At 46.4% G+C, this 19,453-nt stretch overlaps 2 protein-coding genes across 23 annotated transcripts in view; both read right to left on the reverse strand.

The window, feature by feature from the left end:
- The window catches only part of LOC120789870 (NACHT, LRR and PYD domains-containing protein 12-like), a 1,168,582-nt gene that overhangs the window by 292,684 nt on the left and 856,445 nt on the right, over window positions 1-19,453 (reverse strand). The window lies entirely within an intron of this gene.
- fars2 (phenylalanyl-tRNA synthetase 2, mitochondrial) overlaps window positions 1-19,453 on the reverse strand; it is a 123,133-nt gene that overhangs the window by 26,830 nt on the left and 76,850 nt on the right. For 2 of the 3 annotated variants that reach the window (XM_040127094.1, XM_040127092.1), the window contains exons 9-10: window positions 14,303-14,463; window positions 9,711-9,886 (exon numbers count right to left, since the gene is read on the reverse strand). In XM_040127094.1, coding sequence (XP_039983028.1) covers window positions 9,711-9,886; window positions 14,303-14,463 — 337 coding nt within the window. Of the gene's footprint in view, window positions 1-5,148; window positions 5,207-9,710; window positions 9,887-14,302; window positions 14,464-19,453 lie in introns of those variants that run through there. The other variant, XM_040127095.1, reaches the window with a different exon arrangement.

The following is a 19,453-nucleotide window of genomic DNA, read 5'->3' on the forward strand; positions in this document are numbered from 1 at the left end:
CTCCCTGAACGAAAGTCTGGAGGCTGAGCTCTGTCAGCGTTTAGAGATAACTGAGGTGCACCAGCTGATCAGCCTCTGTTTTACCTGTGATTAGCAGCAAATCATTCGATTCTTTCCAGGAAACCTAGGATGTAAAAAACTGGAATATCCCGACCTGGGAAATAAAGTGTTAACAGTTCTTTTTTAAATCCACCTTTTGTTGGTGTTTACGTGTGTTTTTTTTGTGCTTGTTTGATGCTTTTGTGATGCACGCTGTGTCTGTGTGCTGGTGCGGGTGTTTATATTTGTGTTGTTTTTTTTATGTGTGTATCTTTGTGTTACATACAGTGTGTGCTTACAGCGGCGTGTGTGTGTGTGTGTGCGCGTAGATTAATTCAATTTTTTTAACTCCCTGATGTTTTTATTATCTTAGTGTGAAGTGTGAAACCATGTTTATATGTGTGTGTGTGTGTGTGTGTGTGTGTGTGCGTGTTTGTGTGTGTGTTTGTGTGTGCGCCACCGTAACCTCTATGCTCAATTACACAGAGATTACCCAGAGGCCCTTGGGACTGTGGCAGCCTGTGAGCTCCAAGATATAAATCTGGTCTGTTTTTGATACACCAGCTCTCTAATGCCCATAAAACATTACTGCTACACGCATACGTACACACACACACACACACACACAGACACACACACACACACACACACACACACACACACACACACACACACACACACACACACACACACACACACACACAGAAAATAAACATGCATAAACATGTCAGGTGCACACATGGACAAATACCTATCAACACACACACTCGATCACCATATATACAATTGTGCACACCCATAAACATACACACACACACAAACACACATTCAAACACACACACACCCACACCCACACCCACACACAAACACACACTCAAGGGATGCAGTGCTGCAGTAAGCTAATATGCTAACACTGCAGGGTAACCTAGATAGGAAGAGGAGGAGGAGGAAGAAGAGGAAGAGAGTAAGAAAGGACAAAAAGGAAAAGAAACGTAATGAAGAGACAGGAAAGGAAGGAGGGGAGAGGAGAGGAAACAAGGAGAGGAGAGGAGAGGAGAGGAGAGGAAACAAGGAGGGGAGAGAAAAGAAAACGAGGAGGAGGAGGAGGAGGTGACATTTTGAAAAGGTGAATGGGATGATGTTGACATTTAGAGAAAAACGAGATAAAGTGAAATCTAGATCCCATTTAGAAAAGAGAGAGGTTCAAACACCCAGGAGACAAGACAAAACACACTGCACTGTGTGTGTGTGTGTGTGTGTGTGTGTGTGTTTAGCTCATTACCAGGACTGACAGTAGAAAATGTAAAGTTACTGTTGCTGTTTTCTTTTCATTTGTCTCCATCACAAAGAATCACTGAGGAACTCAGAAAACCGAACTTTAAAACAAACCAAAACACTCGTTGTGCTGTAGCTTCGCTGAGTAAATTACATAGAACAGAAGTTAACAACTGTTATTACACGAGACAGAAAAGGCTGCACTTTGTACCAAAGACCACTTGTTTCGGTCGGATGATTCCTTGTTTAGGAAGGGAACCTGTTTTGTGGCAGATTTTAATTGTAGAGCTTGGGACACAGGACAAAGTTCTGCGTTTGCAGAGTAAATTTATATGAGAAAAATAAAAAGCATGTTCTCTGTTCTGACAAATGTATCAACATTTCCGCGATGTGTGAATGTCGACCACCGCTACGCTACAACATTTTCAACACGCCAGCCAGGTCTTCACTATTTTCCCACTCGTTTCAAGACAATTAAACTTTTAGGGCTTAAAACAGAAACAGTTTACTCTGGAGTCTGGGACATTTTTGACCCCGATACTTCTTCTGGTACCAGGCCCTGGTTCCAGTGTCAGCGGACCAAGGCTAAATCCACCAGGGAGCGTCCTGACTGACCGCTCAATGCGTCCTGCTGAATGGATGGAAACAGCGGCTACATCTCTGTCGGGCCGATTGGCGGCGGGAACAGAAAACAATCGTACATTATTCAGCCCAATAACACGCTGCAAGCTGCACACCGGCAAACGACAACTCGCTCCCTCTCTCCCCGTTTTCCCCCTCCCAGGTACTGATGCTCTCTCTGCCGATTCCCCCGCCTCCCTTTTTTTCATCTCTTTCCTCCTCCATCTCTTTGGGAGTGAGGGGTAGCCCCCCCCCTCCCTCTCTGTTAAATCATTCATCGAGTTGTGGTGGGCGGCTGCCTCTCTGTCTCCTGCTGAGCCTGCAGAGAGGGGGAAGAGGGGGTGAAGGGAGGATGACAGGTGGAGGAAGAGAGCACTGAACAGGGAGAGAGCGAGGAGCTCTGCTCTCCGACTGGAGCTTCGTTTCAGCCGTTCGCGTCGACTTTTTTGGGGAAAGTGTAAAACCCATTTTAATAATTAAGGTCTCCACTGTTTGTCTTATGAACAGTGGAGATAAAAATGACCGATTGACCTCCAATTGGCTAAAACAATATCTAACGAACATAAATAACACCGTTTACGACGGGGCGTTGTTTTAAAACCTAACCACACAAACCCAGAGTTTCAGTCCCGGTACCAAAGTCTGCTTCACCCGAATACGAGCGCGTGCTTCGACACAAGAAAGCGTCCAAGAAAAAAAAAGAGCCCCAATGAATAATGTTTGGAACCACGCTTCATGGCTTTAACTGAGGAAGACATTTACTGATTCAGACTTGTGGTTTGCAAAGCTTTGAGCATTGGACCGTCTTTTCTCTCTCCATCTATTTCCTTTGACGCCATCGTGAATCTGAGCCACTGTAAATCAAGGCAAACTAATCAAAACCATTAGTGTAAACTTTGAGAGCCCGAAACGCTGATAGGAGGTTTTTGTTTTTTGTTTTTTGGGGCCACCCCTCCCAGTACTGGTACGGGTACTGGTATTATTTCGCCCACTTGCATCGTGGGTAGTTGTGCTGTCACTACTAAAGAAACGCGCAGCAGCAAAGCAGCAGCTTGACAAACAGCCTGTTGTGTCGCCATGACCAAGCACTCTCTCTTTCAAACACGCGCACGTATATTTCTAAACCACACCGTGACACACACACACACACACACACACACACACACACACACACACACACACACACACACACACACACACACACACACACACACACACTTCTGTCAGTCTATACTATACACTCCTCTCTCTCTCTCCCTCTCTCTCGGGGGAGTCGCGCGGGGGTGGTGGGGGTGGGGGTGGGGGTTTGCTGTCAACCTGACTGACGGCTCTGCCGGCTTATCAAATTAGTCCCGGCCCAGTCGCAGCTGACAGCGTTACCGACCAATAAATGCAGATTTGTGGCGAATCATAGCGAGCCATCAGCTTTGATTTGCTACTACACGAGATGTTTATGGAGCAGGAAAGAGGGGCGAGAGACTATCGGGAGACTGGAGAGAGAGAGAGAGAGAGAGGCACTTTGTTTCCTCTCTCTCCTTCCAGACCTCCCTCATTCGATTAACTTTAGGAGTACTGTGGAGGAGAAAATATATTTGAGAGGCTGCAGTTTCCGGCAGCTTTAGTGGGTTTTGGATCCATTTACAGCCATAATGCACATTATGGTTTGTTTGGAGATGAAGCGCACATCCACGCCGACACTCCCGCTTATGAAGTCACACTTCAGGATGAAGGGCACGTGAGAGAAATGGACTCTTCATACACATTCTGTGGTTTCACATGGAAAATAAAGTTGATCCGCGTCTGCGGGAGGATGCGGTTTTGGCAAAAAACACGTGCGGAGAAGAAAGACGTTGCGTCGAACGCGAGACAAAACTTTTTACCATCCATCCTTTATCCCTCAACACGTACACGTATTGAGGGAAAGTGCGCGGGTGTGGGGCAGGATCACGAGGACGAGGCGCGCAGATCCGAGGTCATGTCGAGTTTTGCGACATTTTCTCGCCCGTTTCACTGAACAACTGATGATGAACGAAAACATCAGACATTTTCTCTAAGTTCAGAACGAAGAAACGCAGAACGCGAAATCACTGGCGAACAATGAGTTTGTGATGAAATAAGATTCCCTCCGCTGTAAACCTGCACTATTAACCAGTCTGATGCTTCTATAAACGGTGCTGTCTTTTTGTGTGGCTGCTCTGAGGCATCCATGCTTACATTCAAAATGATTTTTAAAGGTTGTTCCACTCGTGTTTTATATGGGACACTGAAATTCATACCGAGACAACCATATCCCCTTAAAGTGGTGCTTAAACTGCATAAAGGAAGGTGTGTAAACTGTGCTTAGGTGGGTTTATGCTCCGGTATGCGTTCCGATCGATGCCTGCCGCTCTTGTAAAAATAAAGCCAGTAAAGCTAAAGCTCCTCCGGGGAGGGCGTCACACCTGCCCTCCGTTCAGCTTCAGAAAACTTTATTGTCCATCGCTGCGGGCCGACGCTCGTCAATCAATAACGGCAGTTTTTTTTAAGAGGTGACTTGCTGAAGTCGAGACACACGGAGGCAGCGGCGAGTCCGGCCGATGTGCGACTACGTTCGCTGCTGGTTTATGTTCCTGACGGGAAACAGGCCGGCTCGGCTTCGTCATCGGCCTTTTGGATCCGGTCAGGGCTGTTAGCAGAATTTAATATGCTGACTAATGACAGCAGATGCAGGGCAACAATCTATCACAGCGGATAGATTAAAGAGAGAGAGCTGATGTTGTGTAAAGGGTGAATAAGTCGACGGGGAATAAACGTTGAGTTGGTCTTTTAGAGCCTCTTCTCTGAGAAAAGAGTAAAACGTCACGAAAGTGCTCGACTTCTGAGAGAGAACAGGCCTGATCTCAAATTTAGATTTTCCTCCTTTGTTTCTTTACCTCTGTGTAAACTGCACCATAAATCAGCAACTTTTTATGGAGAGTAAAAGACCTGCACTTATACAGCTTTTTTTTTTTTTTTTTTTAAACACCTCAGCACACAAAGCGCTTTACAACTTGCCGTTCACACACACCACACTCCCGGCCGGTCCGCCAGGAGTAACTTTGGGCTCGGTGTCTTGCTCAAAGACACTTCCACGGATGGGACGGCCAGTTCCACTTTGGATCCGGTTCCAAATTGAAATAAAATACCCGTTTTCGATCCAGCCAATCCCTGATCAAATCTTTCGGACCCGATCTGTGTCCGATGGACTCGATGGTTTTCTGACACTAAGAGTCTCAGTCATCTCCTCAAACAGCTGCTGAGGAAAAAAATGCATCTGTCGGGGACTATTTTCGGCGGCGGATTAATCCACACTTGTTGCTCTAGTGAGTGTTTGTGGCAGCAGGTCAGTGCGGGACTGAATCTCAAATAACTACAGTGTGTGTGTCGATGGCGGTGAAGGAACACGTCGCCCACGGAAGAGCACGTGATACACACCCAGTACTTGTTAGTAGGAGACATTCATTGGTGGTTTTCAAGTCGCTTCTAGAGAGTATGCTCTTATTCTGAAGCAGCGAGGGGTACGGCGTGTGTTTTCAACAGGCGGCGGAATGGCGGTGGAGAGACAGTCAGTGTGTGTGAAGCCAGAGAGGGAAAGCGTGCGTGCGTGAGAGAGAGAGACAAAGGGGGAGCGAGGGGGGATCGGTAAGAAAAAGGTGCAATGCAGGTATTTTATGCGCCACTAATTTAGGAACTGATAACTGCAATTAACTCGGTCTAGAACTTTCTCTCTCTCTCTTTCTCTTCATCATTATCATCAAGCTGTAATGCCGGTGATGAGAGGTGTGTGTGTGTGAGTGTGTGATTGTGTGCGATTGTGTGTATGTGGTAAATCAGCGGAGGAAACGACAGTGTGTGGGAGACGGAGACGGAGACGGAGACGGAGAGAGAGAGAAAGAGGGGGAGAGGTTTTTTTTGGGGGGGAAAAGGTGCATTGCAGGTATTTTGTGCAGCACTAGTTTAAGAACTGCACCAAAAGTATGTGGACGCCCAAACATCGCAGCCCCCACGTGATGGCGCGAACATGTGATTGCGACCCCACGTCGTAGGTCATGACCTGAGTTCCGAGCAAAAAGCAGGTCGTGATTTCTGAAAAGATCTCGCACAGCATGAAGTCTCGGTGACTTGAAAAGAAAATCAAAGGGTCAACTACAATTTTCAGTATCACATTTGGTTCTGTGTTTTCGAAGCTCACTGACCTTAGTTGTCATGCATACTAGAGGCCGTCCCCTCCGTTACTGCCGTCCCCTGACTGCTGCACCCACAGCCTCAGTATGTCGGCTGCTGTTTGTATGAATTTGGCCTGATGAGGGTCTGAGGACAAACACGTGACGGGTCAAAACAAAAAAAATTAAGTATAAAGAACTTAAAAATATTTTCTTTCAGCCTCGTCTCCGGAATAATTTTGTTGCGAGCCGTCGAAGTTGATCCGGGAGGGTCCCGACCCCGAGGTGGGAAGCTCCTTTGCGACTGACTGCAGACCAAACTGCATGTCTCTTTTTGAGAAGCTTATCCTCCAACAGAGCAGGGTTAAGTAAAACTGGATGGTGCCACTCGGCTAATGCCACCGCTTCATTCATTTGCACTCCCCGGCTCTCTCTGCTCCCTCAAAGGCCGGTTCTGTCGAGATGGTCCGCAACAGGTCAAAGGCACGAATCTGCCTGTCAAACTTCACTCAGGCTGTGGAGCTAATTCACTGATGATTCCACAGTTTTGAAGATTGGGGTCTGGTGTGTTGAGTCTGTTATAAAACCAAGCACCGAGTCTTTCTCCTTCCGTCTCTCTCAATTAGCTCTAATCCTAAAAGTAGTTGTGTACTAATGTACTGTTAGGCGTGTTTGTGTGTGTGTGTGTGCGCTCAGTGGGGAAAAAGGTCGCTCTTTAAAAGACAGTAAAAGGATGAAACATGAATAGTGTGAGACATTTTTACGCACTGCAGGGCCCTCGCTGTACACACACACACACACACACACACACACACACACACACACACACACACACACACACACACACACACACACACACACACACACACACACACACACACACACACACACACACACACACAGTAAGGCAAGGTCGGGCAAGTGAAAGAGTGTGTCACAGTAATGTGAATAAGGAGTTCTCAGCCATAAGGTACCAACCTCCCACTGCTGCCCTTTAGACACACACACACACACACACACACACACACACACACACACACACACACACACACACACACACACACACACACACACACACACACATCTTAAAAAATGAGATGTCAACACCAGGCCCCGCAGACTCAAGAGGTGTAAACCAAGGACAGCTGTGTGTGTGTTAGCGACTCATTGCTTCTCATTGTTATTTAGAGTAAACAGGTAATTTTCACTGTACAAATGGGACTGTGCGTGTGTGTGTGTGTGTGTGTGTGTGTGTGTTAATTAAAAATGATGACACTGCCATTAGTCGTCTGCCATTACCAGCAAAACAGACAGAGTGACCTTTACCCCTCTTTTCTCTCTGCTCTCACCTTGTTTTCACTCTCACTTTCCCTTTTCTCTCTTTCTCTCTGTCTTTCTTTGTCTTTCTCTCTTTCTTTCTGTCTCTCTTTCCCTCTGCCATTATTTCCATAATTCTTCTCCTTGCTACATCATTTCCTTCTTTTCCTCTTCTTGGACTCTTTCCTATCCCCCTTTTTTTTAACTTCCTCTTGCCTTTCCTCTCTCTCTTTCTTCTGGTTTTATTCTCTTCCTGTCTTGCGTCCTTTCCTACCTTCCTTACCTTCCTCCCTTCTCCCTCTCTCTCTCTCCTGTTGCTGAATCACTCCTTTTCTCTTTTGTAGCCTCTCTTATGTCCCTCTCTCATGTGTTTTATACCGAACGATATCGGGCCGATGCTGGCCTGACCCGACAGACGCAGGAACCACAGCGAGCGTTGACAGTTGCTGCTTTTTGCGCCGTGTAGCGTTTCAAACGGAAAGACAAGCGACGCAGCGTCCGGGACTCCTAAGAGGAGACCAGCGCGACAGACTTTTTCTTTTTTTTCCTTCCCCAGCTGACTGGGACAACTTCCCAGTTCAACGCGGAGAAGAGGAAGAGGACCTATTTTTCATTTGATTTCAGTGAACCCTGCAAACACCCGCGGGTCAGGAGCATTAAATTAAACGCCCTCTGCGCACAGCGCCCACACACTCTCACCCTCACCACGAATGGTGCCAACTTCAGTTTTGCTCGCAAAACCCTGAGTATTTACGGATACATTCATCGCCGGTGTCGTCGGTCCCTTGCACCTTAACCATCAACCTCTGTACGTCACGCAACTGGTGAAAGATGACGACGTGTCGCTCACTAAAGTCACAGTGTGTGTGTGTGTGTGTGTGTGTGTGTGTGTGTGTGCAGCCACATCACCGTCTGTCGATGACGTCATTGTTTAATGATCACATGACCCATGACAGCAGCAGGGATGTGTCTGTGCGGCTAACGTGGCATCTGTATGCAGACCGATGTGTTCAAGGAATTTTTCGTACAGAACAGAAAAATACACGGAGAGTAAAACATGAACACGTCGATATAAAGCAACAGCAGCTAATCAGTCCGACATCCTTTGGTTCTCAAAAAGTCATTTTGCTCTTTGTCAAGTCTGAGCTAAAAGACCTGGAAAATATTGGACCAAACCGGGGCTGAAACACCAGTGAATACTGGATCAAACCGGAGCTAAAACAACACGGACTACTGGACCAAACCGGAGCTAAAACACCAGAGAATACTGGACCAAACTGGGGCTAAAACACCAGAGAATACTGGACCAAACCAGGGCTAAAATACCAGAGAATACTGGACCAAACCAGGGCTGAAACAACACGGACTACTGGACCAAACCGGAGCTAAAACACCAGAGAATACTGGACCGAACTGGGGCTGAAACACCAGAGAATACTGGATCAAACCGGGGCTAAAACACCAGAGAATACTGGACCAAACTGGGGCTAAAACACCAGAGAATACTGGACCAAACCAGGGCTAAAATACCAGAGAATACTGGACCAAACCAGGGCTGAAACAACACGGACTACTGGACCAAACCGGAGCTAAAACACCAGAGCTAAAACACCAGAGAATACTGGACCGAACTGGGGCTGAAACACCAGAGAATACTGGATCAAACCGGGGCTAAGAAACCAGATAATACTGGACCAAACCAGGGCTGAAACAACAGAGACTACTGGACCAAACCGGAGCTAAAACAACACGGACTACTGGACCAAACCGGAGCTAAAACACCAGAGAATACTGGACCAAACTGGGGCTGAAACACCAGAGAATACTGGACCAAACTGGGGCTAAAACACCAGAGAATACTGGACCAAACCAGGGCTGAAACAACACAGAATACTGGACCGAACTGGGGCTGAAACACCAGAGAATACTGGACCAAACCGGGGCTGAATTTATGTCTCTGTGACCGTCTCAAAAGACAAAAATATCCAGTAGTTGGATCCCAGCATCACCTCCCTTCAGTTTTCACCATTTTCCTTTCTTCTTTTGTTTTTAACCTTCCTACTTTTCTGTCTGTATCGCTTTCCTTCCCTTTGTGTACTTAATTTGTTCTGAGTACATCAGACTAATGGGGACATATGTGGGGACGCAAATCTGTTCACACAGTCAAATGATGTGGACTCACCCTGGGGCCAAAACCATTGTCCAAACAAGATAAACCATCACATTTTAGGGTTAAGACTTTTTTTAGGGTTTGGGGTAGGGTTCGGGTTTCCTTACTTTGGGTGCGTGAACTCGTCCACCAGCGAGACTTTCTCCACCAGGTCTCCTCCGACGGACCGCACCAGCTCATAGAAGTCATTCTCTGTGAAGCTCTCTCGCCCCGCCTCGCTCTCTCGGCTCTCGGGCAGCCAGAAGGAGATGTCGTTGTGGAGGGGGGGGTATTTGCTGAGGGGCTGAGAAAACACGTACAGGACAATAATTAACATCTCGTCTACCAGCTTAAAAAAAAAAAAACAAACTAGGGCGGCATATTTTCACTGTTCTCACTTTTCATCTTTACGAACTAAACAAATCCGACCAAACTTCAGAGAAGTTCCCTTGATACTTATTGGTCCGTGAAATCAGAGACTCAAAGGAGGAAATGTTTGTCATGAATTTTAACCAATCAGTAAAATCGGGCTCTGTCTGACTCCTCCAGTGGTGGGAAACTTGCAGTGCAGATTGAAGCCTGCATTTGACAGGAGACAGGTTCCTGTGCGGACCTGTCTCCTAAGAAACACAGCCGGGGACGGATCCTGGCTGTGGCTTATGCGGCCACTCACCGATACTTTTGATTATTTGTTCTCAAAAAGCAGAGACAAAAGAACATTTCCACATTAAAATGGAGGAAAGTACCTGCTTTAGTTTCACACTTCCAACTTTCTTGTGTTTTTCTCCATGTGAACATGGCCACTGGTTTTCCCCTAAATCCTCTTCTACTGTATCTGAGATGTGTCTTAATTTTATAATCTGCCTTGAGGTATTAAAGCTGTGTTTTTGTGTTGGTTATTCATGTCGGTGTTTGTTTATCGCCTGTATTCTGACAAGTGTGAATCAGCTGTGGCGGACGTCACGTCCTCGGAATTTGTGGGTCAAAATCTGGGGGTTTCGAGTCCCTTGAAGAGAACTTTATCTTATGTAATTTACAGTCACGCTTTATGAGATAATTCATCCTCTTTAGTCTTTAAATTTGACTTTGTGAGTAAAGTTTTCATTGCTTTTCAGACCATTCAAAATAACATAAATGTAAGACAAGAAAAGACAAAGACAGTGAAAAAATTTACAGACTGATTTTAGTGTTTGGTAAATCTGGGTCGGTGTTTTACAGCTGGACCCTCAAATACTTGGACGTTAGTATTTAAATGACAGAGAAAAAGAAAGGAAGGAAATAAATCGAGGGGCAGGAGGGGGAAATGATTAAATAGCTGTATATGAGAAATGGTAAAAAAAAAAAAAAAAACAAGAAAAAAACCAGATTAAGTTCAGAGATAAAGAGAAGAAATGATGACAGAAAGCTGAGAGGAAAGAAAATGAAGGGAAGAGCATGGTGAGGAGAGAAGAGGAAAAAGCGCAGCAGAACATGAAGACAGCAACACATTAAAACTTAATCAGGACCAGAGAATAAATCTGAAGTTTTATGCAGCGACAGAAGGAGAGAGAGAGAGATTTCTATCATTTGTGACTTGTTTATTATAATGGTGATAACTTTTAATAAACAGAGAGAGAAGAGAGGGAGTGAGGGAGGAGGAGGAGGAGGAGGAGGAGGAGGAGGAGGTGGAGGAGGAGGAGGAGGAGGAGGAGGAGGAGTCCACTGCTCTTTTCAGAATTTTCTCCAGCTGAATGCTTTTTACGGGGACGTTTTAATCAGCGTTTTGCTTTCATTTATTTATCTCTGAAACAGAGGAGAGGAGGAGAGAAGGGACGGTGACACGATGATCTGAAAGCCTACAAAGATAATCTGACTGGAGAAGGTTTTCCTTTTCCAGCAGCTGCTTATAATTAACACCAATATTCTACACAAAATACTAGTAGACATGATTTCACAGTTACTATACAATTATTATTATTATCATTATTATTGCTATTACTATTATTATTATTTAATTGAAATACTTTTGAAATACTGCAAAGAAAGATAGTCGGGGTCAGGGGCGTCCACATACTTCTGTCCATATAGTGTAGACTGAGTGTTTCTTAGGGAGCTGAGGAGGCTGTTCAACACTATTAGAGTTCAGTGACACTGGACAGATCCCTGAAGTACACACACACACACACACACACACACACACACACACACACACACACACACACACACACACACACACACACACACACACACACACACACACACACACACACACACAGCTTGTTTTGTTTCATTCGGAGCCCTGGCGGTCACACTTCATTACCGGTAGATCCGAAGGGGGGTGGTGGAGGGTTTAGGGTGAGACGTGGACAGTCTTTGCCCGAGAGAGGTGCACTGACCCTGGGCAAGAGATGAGCCGTGCTCCCCTGGTCCCTCTGCAGGTAGAGAGTTCATCAATAAAACTAGAGGACTGTGAGGTGGACAGCAGCGGGACGACAGGCTCTGTCCTCACCTCACTTCACCCTCCATCCTGCCTCCTTCCCTCCTTCTTTCTTTCTTTCTCTGACTTGCTTCTGTGCCTTTTTCCCCGAGTGTTTCTCCTATTTTATTACTTTTTTTGATCCCTACGTCTCGTATTTCACTCTTCCTTCCTTCCTTATCTTCCCTTTAACATCCTGTTATTAACCTACAGATTTTGTTTTCCAATCTGTCCTTCATTCTCCATCTTTACCTCCCTCCTTGTTTCCATCTCACCTGCTCCGTCCTCCCTGTTTTTCCCCTCATTTCTTTCTTCCTTCCTCTACCTCTCTCAGTCTCTCCTCCATCCTCCCTTCCTCCCCTCTCCTCTTCTTCTCTGTTCTCCTCTCTGCCCTCCAACAGTCACTTGAAATGTTATTCATTAGTCAAGACGAGAGCCGACAAAAAACACCTCTAGCAGGGACACAGTAACCGCTGTGTGAACCGGCACACACCCCACTGCGTTCGTGCGCACGTGTGTGTTTGTTTGTGTGTGTGTGTGTGTGTTAGGATGATGCTGGGGTCAGGAGAAGTGACTGGTGCCGGGTGATGTGAGACCCCACTGTCAAAATGTTTTATACATGAGGTTAAAAGGCTGGAAAACACACACACACACACACTCGTGCACAAGCACACGCACACACACACACACACACACACACACACACACACACAGACACACACACACAGACACACACACACACACACACACACACACACACACACACACACACACACACACACACACACACACACACACACAGGCAGGGGAAAAGACTACAGTGCAGAGAGTAAAAGCAGGAGAGTGAGAGATCAGGTAACAATGAGGAGCTGCAAAGCGTCTCAGCTGTAGCAGGTCAAATTAAACTGCACGTCTGGTTTGACTGCAGCCGCCAAGTCTTTTATTTTAACAAAGAATCCAAGTCCCTGTGACGTAAAGAACCTTGTCTAATAAAAACACTGTATTTCAGATGACTTTCTGAATCCAAGTCCCTGTGAAGGTCGTCCTTTATATTGCTCACACACCTGCACGTTACAGGGCTGGCTTGCGCTTTTGCTTATCGGGCCGCAGTATTCGCGTGCGTCCCGGCAAACATCCGGTCCCCGGTTGACTAACTTGGCCGCCTGGACGACCGGAAAGATTAAAAGTTCAGGGCGTGGGCTCCGCAGACACGGCGCAGGCTCCGCTGGGACAGGTGACGGCTCACCTGAGACCTGAACCTGCCTATTAACAAACGGTGGACCGGAGATACTGAGGATGGATGACGACGCACACATTCAAAACAACGACACACCGGTGCACCTGAAGGTAAACTGACCCTTCCGCCGGTCACGCAAACACGCGCACGCACGCAGACGGAGCGAGTAAGTGGGAGTTTGATGGCGGGAGACAGGAGCGTTTGAAGGCAGAGGTCAAGCCGAGAGACAAATGGACGACTGAAGACGTGGAATAATAAACAGAAGCGGAGAAGAGAACAAGAGATGGAGGGACAGAAGAAGAAAAGAAAGAAAATGAAATGAAAGAAAAAGTCAAGGAAAGTCAGATAACTTCAGAAATTCTATCAGCCGACTGCAGAGCAGCTTTTGAGGAAAGGAACAGAAGACAGTCACGACGCATTGTGATGGCGAGGCGGCCGAAGTCCCAGATATCTAGTCTCAAATCGTAACACTCGTGTTAGTATCGATACATCGGTGAACTCTGGCTGTTTTGTGCTAATCAAAGCCAAACCCAGCGCTTTCTGAGCAGATTCCTCAGGTCAGTCAAAGTCCATCGTTGGGGGTGTTTAAACTCTCGCATAACGGCCGGACCTTCGCGCTGAATAAATAACTCCTCGTTCGGTGTCTAAATCACACTTTTCTCCGGGTTGAACCTCCGTCAGCCGGCTCCTTCACTTCAATCATCCCTGAAGCGGCCGCAGGGCTGTCTGACGAGCACATTTGATCCTGACCCAGATTCAGCCACAAACACAGACCAACATCATCCAGCTTTGCACCTCCTTGGTCGGTCAAAAGGCACAGTCCGGGCACAGTACCTCGTCGTACAGTACTAGTCCTACTGTTCTAAGTTTGTCGAGACGGTAATGAAAATACTGCTGCCTCAGTGAAGTCCTGCCACAATGGAGCAAAAACTGCGTCTTCAGACTGCACTTTTGGTTCACGGTTCATTTTCTTATCATTTTCGGTTCACCTGGGAACCTTTCGTTCGTATGTGGGTGTATGCCGGTACCTGGAAACAGACAGGCTGGTGGATGTCCTGCACTCTGAACTGCTTGAGGAAGCGTTCGTCCTGGCTCCAGAACAGCCGGATGTCCGGGATGCCGTACAGGACCATGGCCAGTCTCTCCAGCCCGAGACCGAAAGCCCAGCCCAGCTTGTGTCCCGCCCCCGCTGCAGAAACACAACAGACAGCAAACTATTACCATGCGTGCCAACAAATCATTTCAGCACATTCGCAGTCGGGTGCAGTCTCAGTGTTTCCGGCAGCAGCGGGCAGCTGCTTTCACCAAATAATGTCTGATCAAGCCTCCGTCCGCTACCTGCCCGGCAGCGAACAGCAGACAGACCCAGTCAGAGACCAGCTGGCGAACACGGCGGAGCATTTAGCAGCTGAAGAGCCAGAGGTTTCCCTCAGGAGCTGGAATATTGGTCCTGGATTCATTGGGTGGACACAAACACCGGCCTAAACGATTGCTAATTTTGCTCTGTGTCTGCCGGACGTGGAAATAGGCAGGATTGTTGCTAAAATGTTCTCTTTACAGGGGTAATAATGTCAGTGGTGAGTTTAAGCCAACTGCTGCTACCAAAAGTCGTGCAGAAGGAAAAAAAAAAAAAAAGGAAGGTAAGTATGTGTGAAGCAAAATGTAATGTGGTCAGAATGAAAGGGGCTGAAAATAAACCGTTTCGGGCACATTTGGCGACACGTGTTCTGACAGACGCCCTGCAGAGCTTTAGGTGTCACCGTCGGGCACAAACACGGCTGCCAGAACGCTGACTAAGTCCAAACAAAAAAAAAACTAATACGAAACTGTCATTTTCTGTAAACATGAGTGACACTGAACACAACCCAGCAGATCTGCTCCAAATAATCTGTCATCAGGGTTACTGCTGATCTAACTCACTGTCGGTCTGACGATTGAGTTATGTATGGCGTCTGTGTCTGTGTGTGTGTGTGTGTGTGTGTGTGTGTGTGTGTGTGTGTGTGTGTGTGTGCCAGCAGGTAGCAACTGCTGCTGTTACTTCGGTGGATTTCTCTGTATTATTCAACACTTCAACTTAATGCTGTCAATAAATCTATAAAACCTCATCTGAATGCCTCCCACTCAGAGGCTCTGAAACACACACACACACACACACACACACACACACACACACACACTCATATTATTTCTACTCTTTCTTTCAGTTATTTTTGGATCCTTCATCGATCACCCAAGGGGGAAATTCTCCTCCACTCTACGTTCGCTCGGTGTGTCAGTGAGTGCGATTCCCTAGAGGCAACCGGCGGGACTGACGCACGCTGCTCAGGGGGCCCCCTGTGCAGTTACGCCTGCGGAGCGGTTTGGACCCCGAGGTGGTGACGACGGACACGGCGGTTTGCGTGAGACCTGTAGAGTAAGTTTTCATGGCCCCGGGTGACAGGTTGATGATTTCATTTTAAATAAACGAAATGTGGAATTTGTCTAAAGTCAGCGTCTGTTTGTGTTGTTGATCTCTCATCGCCTTGGTTTTTCTTGCACCGCTAAGAGGTCACCTGAGTGAGTCTGCGTATTGACTCATACACTGATCCGTTTTCAACCACTATTCTTTTAAAACGTAGAACAGAGAACAGCTTTACAACGAGTGGTTAAAAAAAAAAAAAAAAATCGCGAGCTGCGATCTTCTTTCCCTTATCCGACAACTTCCCCTATTTAGGTCACATAATGAGACCAAAGCAAGTTCTTTTTGCTGAAGAAGGCTGTGGGATGCGGTCAAAAGCTGCAGGAAAACTAGTCAGTGAAACTTGAGTTTAGAATATTTTAATGCAGATGGTAAAAAAGAAATGGTTTTCAATGCCTGATGTCTTGCTTATCTTTTTTTATGTTATGACCTGCTCAATCAGGTATTTTTAAGATAATCTGTTTACAATAAAGCATGAGTTTTGACTGTGCTACACACGCTTTATTAATATCATCATATAAATCGACGTGAAACAGACAACTGAGAAAAAAAGTCCTTCTGAAACAAATAGTGAAATAAAAATAATCGTGTGAAATCTGCCCGAGGAAGCTTCTTTGCCTCTGATTCTAACTTTATCTACTAACGTACAAAAACAACACTGACTCCGGGTCAGTGGCCGCAGGCACCGAGGGAAAACATTTTTAAAATGCATTATAAAAAAATCCCTCAAAGTTAATATAGGCTTCAAGTATAAAACACCGTCAGCAACACTGTCAGTTGGAGCTGGTCACTACCCTTCAGAGGGCTCCATCTTTACTTTGTGCTATCAATCATTCTGCTGGAGACACTGGAGCTTTTCAAACAGCAGATTTCTCATTTCAGAACAAAAGTCTTCAGCTGCTTCGAGGCAGGTCAAAGCAAGAAGGGCAAACGCTGGGCGGAATAAAGGATTGTGGATAATTCTGAGGATTTGAGTCTGGGACTCAGATGAGAGGGAAGTGGTCTCTCTCTCCGGGATGAAGACTAATTGAGACAAACCTGTTTCCTGTTTCTGATGTGTCGACCCTCCAGAAACTGAGTCCGTGACCTCCTTCTGGGTCGTGATCCGCAGTTTAAGAAACACAGAAGGGAGAACGTTCAGCCAGAGAGTGAAACATCTGGGATTTGAGGCGGAAGACGAGCTGCTTAACTCAAAGAGCGGATACTCCTGAAAATTACTCCACAGCTCGGCATGATGTTGCATCCGTCCCCTGCATTCTCCAAGATCCGGGGTTCTCTTTGTCTTTTTTCAAGATGAGGTTTTCCCTCATAATCAGCTCTACAGTGGTTTTTATCTTAGAGACCAGAGGCAAACACGTTTCACTTGGGTCTCTGTGATGGTGTCTTGCGCCTCCAGCGTTCGAGCTGCATTTATTCCATCAGGAAAAGCTGGGAAACTACAGAGATAAACCATCCAAAGTTTAAAGAAACCGCTGCAAACTTGACTGACGCCAGTAAGGAGCAGGAGGAACAACCACAGATTTCTCCAAACGACAAAGAATTTCGACACTGAGACACCTGCTCGCAGCTCTGTGAGGCTGCAGAGGGGTAACTTTCATCGTGTTCACCGATTTAGTTTTCTAATTAGCAGGTCCAGCTGAGGACTGTCATTTTCCATCAGCCTCACGTCACTCCGGAGCTCAAGGCTGCGCTGAGTCTCAGCAACAGGCGCGGGACCTTCAGTAACACCAATATCCACTTTAATCCTGTTTTTTATAGTCCACGTCTCACATGTGGAGGCTCCAAATCCTGCCTCCTCCTCCGCCTTGATACGGAAGAGGTTTTAACAGTGAAATCGACCCAGGATCACGGCTTTTAACTGGATTCAGCCGGTCAGTCTATCACAGGCAGAGAGCAGGTAATCAACCTGTCAGATGCTGACTAATGTTCAACAGATCAGATGGTCTGCTACAATGGGTTAGTTCTTCACAGTTTGCACTGTATGAATGATATGCGAAAAGACTAGTGGTCTCAAAAAAATCCCTAAGCTTAGGTGCATTTTGGAATCTAGACCTGGGTCCACAAAACAGATCCCGTGATGAGACTGGTATTTGCCTTTTTATTGGGGAACAGCGAGTGGAAAAAAAAACAAACGAGGAACCGACAAACGTGAACTTGCGTATTCACAGAAGAACCCGTCGTTCCAAACCTCTTTTAACGCCCTAAGGTACGACTGTGCCCCTACGCTTCATGCTCCGGATATGCTTGAAATGAATGGGCAACCATTAAAAGGAAGATGATAAATTTCTGAATAAAATTTTACCCGATAGACTGATAATATCATTCATAATACCCCCCCAATCACGTCTAAACCCAACCCAACCCATTACAGGTCTAATAAGGAAGTAGAAACCTCCGTAGAAACGCTACGGTAAACTTGCGGATTACTATCATCCCACTTGTATCTGTATATCCTAATTAATAGTATCTTTACAGAAGAATCACAGTCATCAGTTTTTGTAGGATGCAGAGGCTCCATGTGTTTCCGAGGTGAAAACCAACAGCACCGGTTCATTTGTTCAAGTACTTAAACACTAAGAATCAACTCTGGTTTCGTCCAACAAGGAGAGCCATAGCCACCCTAACCGAGCAGATTTAGCTTTCTACACTGAACTAAACTTCAAGCAACGAGGTTCACATCAGAAGAAGCACGAATGAAGCATTTCTTTAACCGTATTTTTTTGTCGAATGCGTCACAACCAGCTTTGATGATGAGGATGGGATTGTTTTGGGTGTACTGGGTTCTCACTTGAGCGCCAAGGTTCAGTCGGTATGCTGCTGGTCACACTGAGCCCAGCGTAGAGACTGAGAATCACATAGCCCTGAGCCACCAGGGGACGGATTAGACTCCTATATTATCACATTTACATAAATCTGCAGAAATAATTAGTTGTGTATAGCAGCGTCGTGGCCACAGGCTGTTATCTGGCTTTCAGACTCAGATTCTTGGGTCAGCTTCTGGGCGAGGAGTGGGTGGAGAGGCTCGGGATGTAATCTGGACATTTTTCTAAATATTTATGCGTGGGGGCATTCAAATGGCTCTCCACTAAAGGACAAACACACCCACTCGCACAAAAAACACAAACACAAACACACACACACACACACAAAAAGAGGGAGGCGGACGCAGAGCGAGTGAGAGGAAGAATTACCTGATCTGATTGGAAATGCTTCTGCGTATTATGATGATGTGTAACCTGCATGCCCTCCTCGTAGGTGTGTGTACGCCAGCGCACGAAGCGCCGGTGCACACACACACACACACACACACACACAAAGACTTCTTCCTTTACATCCTGGTCTCGTCAGTCCCAGTCCAATCAGCATCCGGGGAATGTGGTTTCTATGCTAATGAGCGTGGGGTCAAGGGGTCGCAGGAGATGAGGGAACATGCTGGAATAAATCTCCACTTCATGATAACACACAATCAATCAGATCTGTGAACCTTCTCCTCCTCATGCCCCCCCCCAAGCCCTTTCTCCTCCTCCTTTTCTCTTCTTTCTACTCCTTCACCTCATGTCTCCTCTCCTTGTCTTCTTCCCCTTGTGTCCGTCCCCCTCTTTCCTTTACTGCAAAACCTCCTTGGCTTTTCTCTCCTGCAATCTTTCCTTTCCCCCAACACTCATTTCTTTCTTCAACGATTACCCCCACTGTGTTCCTGCTCCCCGTCCTTTTTTCTCCT

Source organism: Xiphias gladius, chromosome 5 (genome assembly GCF_016859285.1).
Source record: "Xiphias gladius isolate SHS-SW01 ecotype Sanya breed wild chromosome 5, ASM1685928v1, whole genome shotgun sequence".
Lineage (NCBI taxonomy): Eukaryota > Metazoa > Chordata > Actinopteri > Istiophoriformes > Xiphiidae > Xiphias > Xiphias gladius.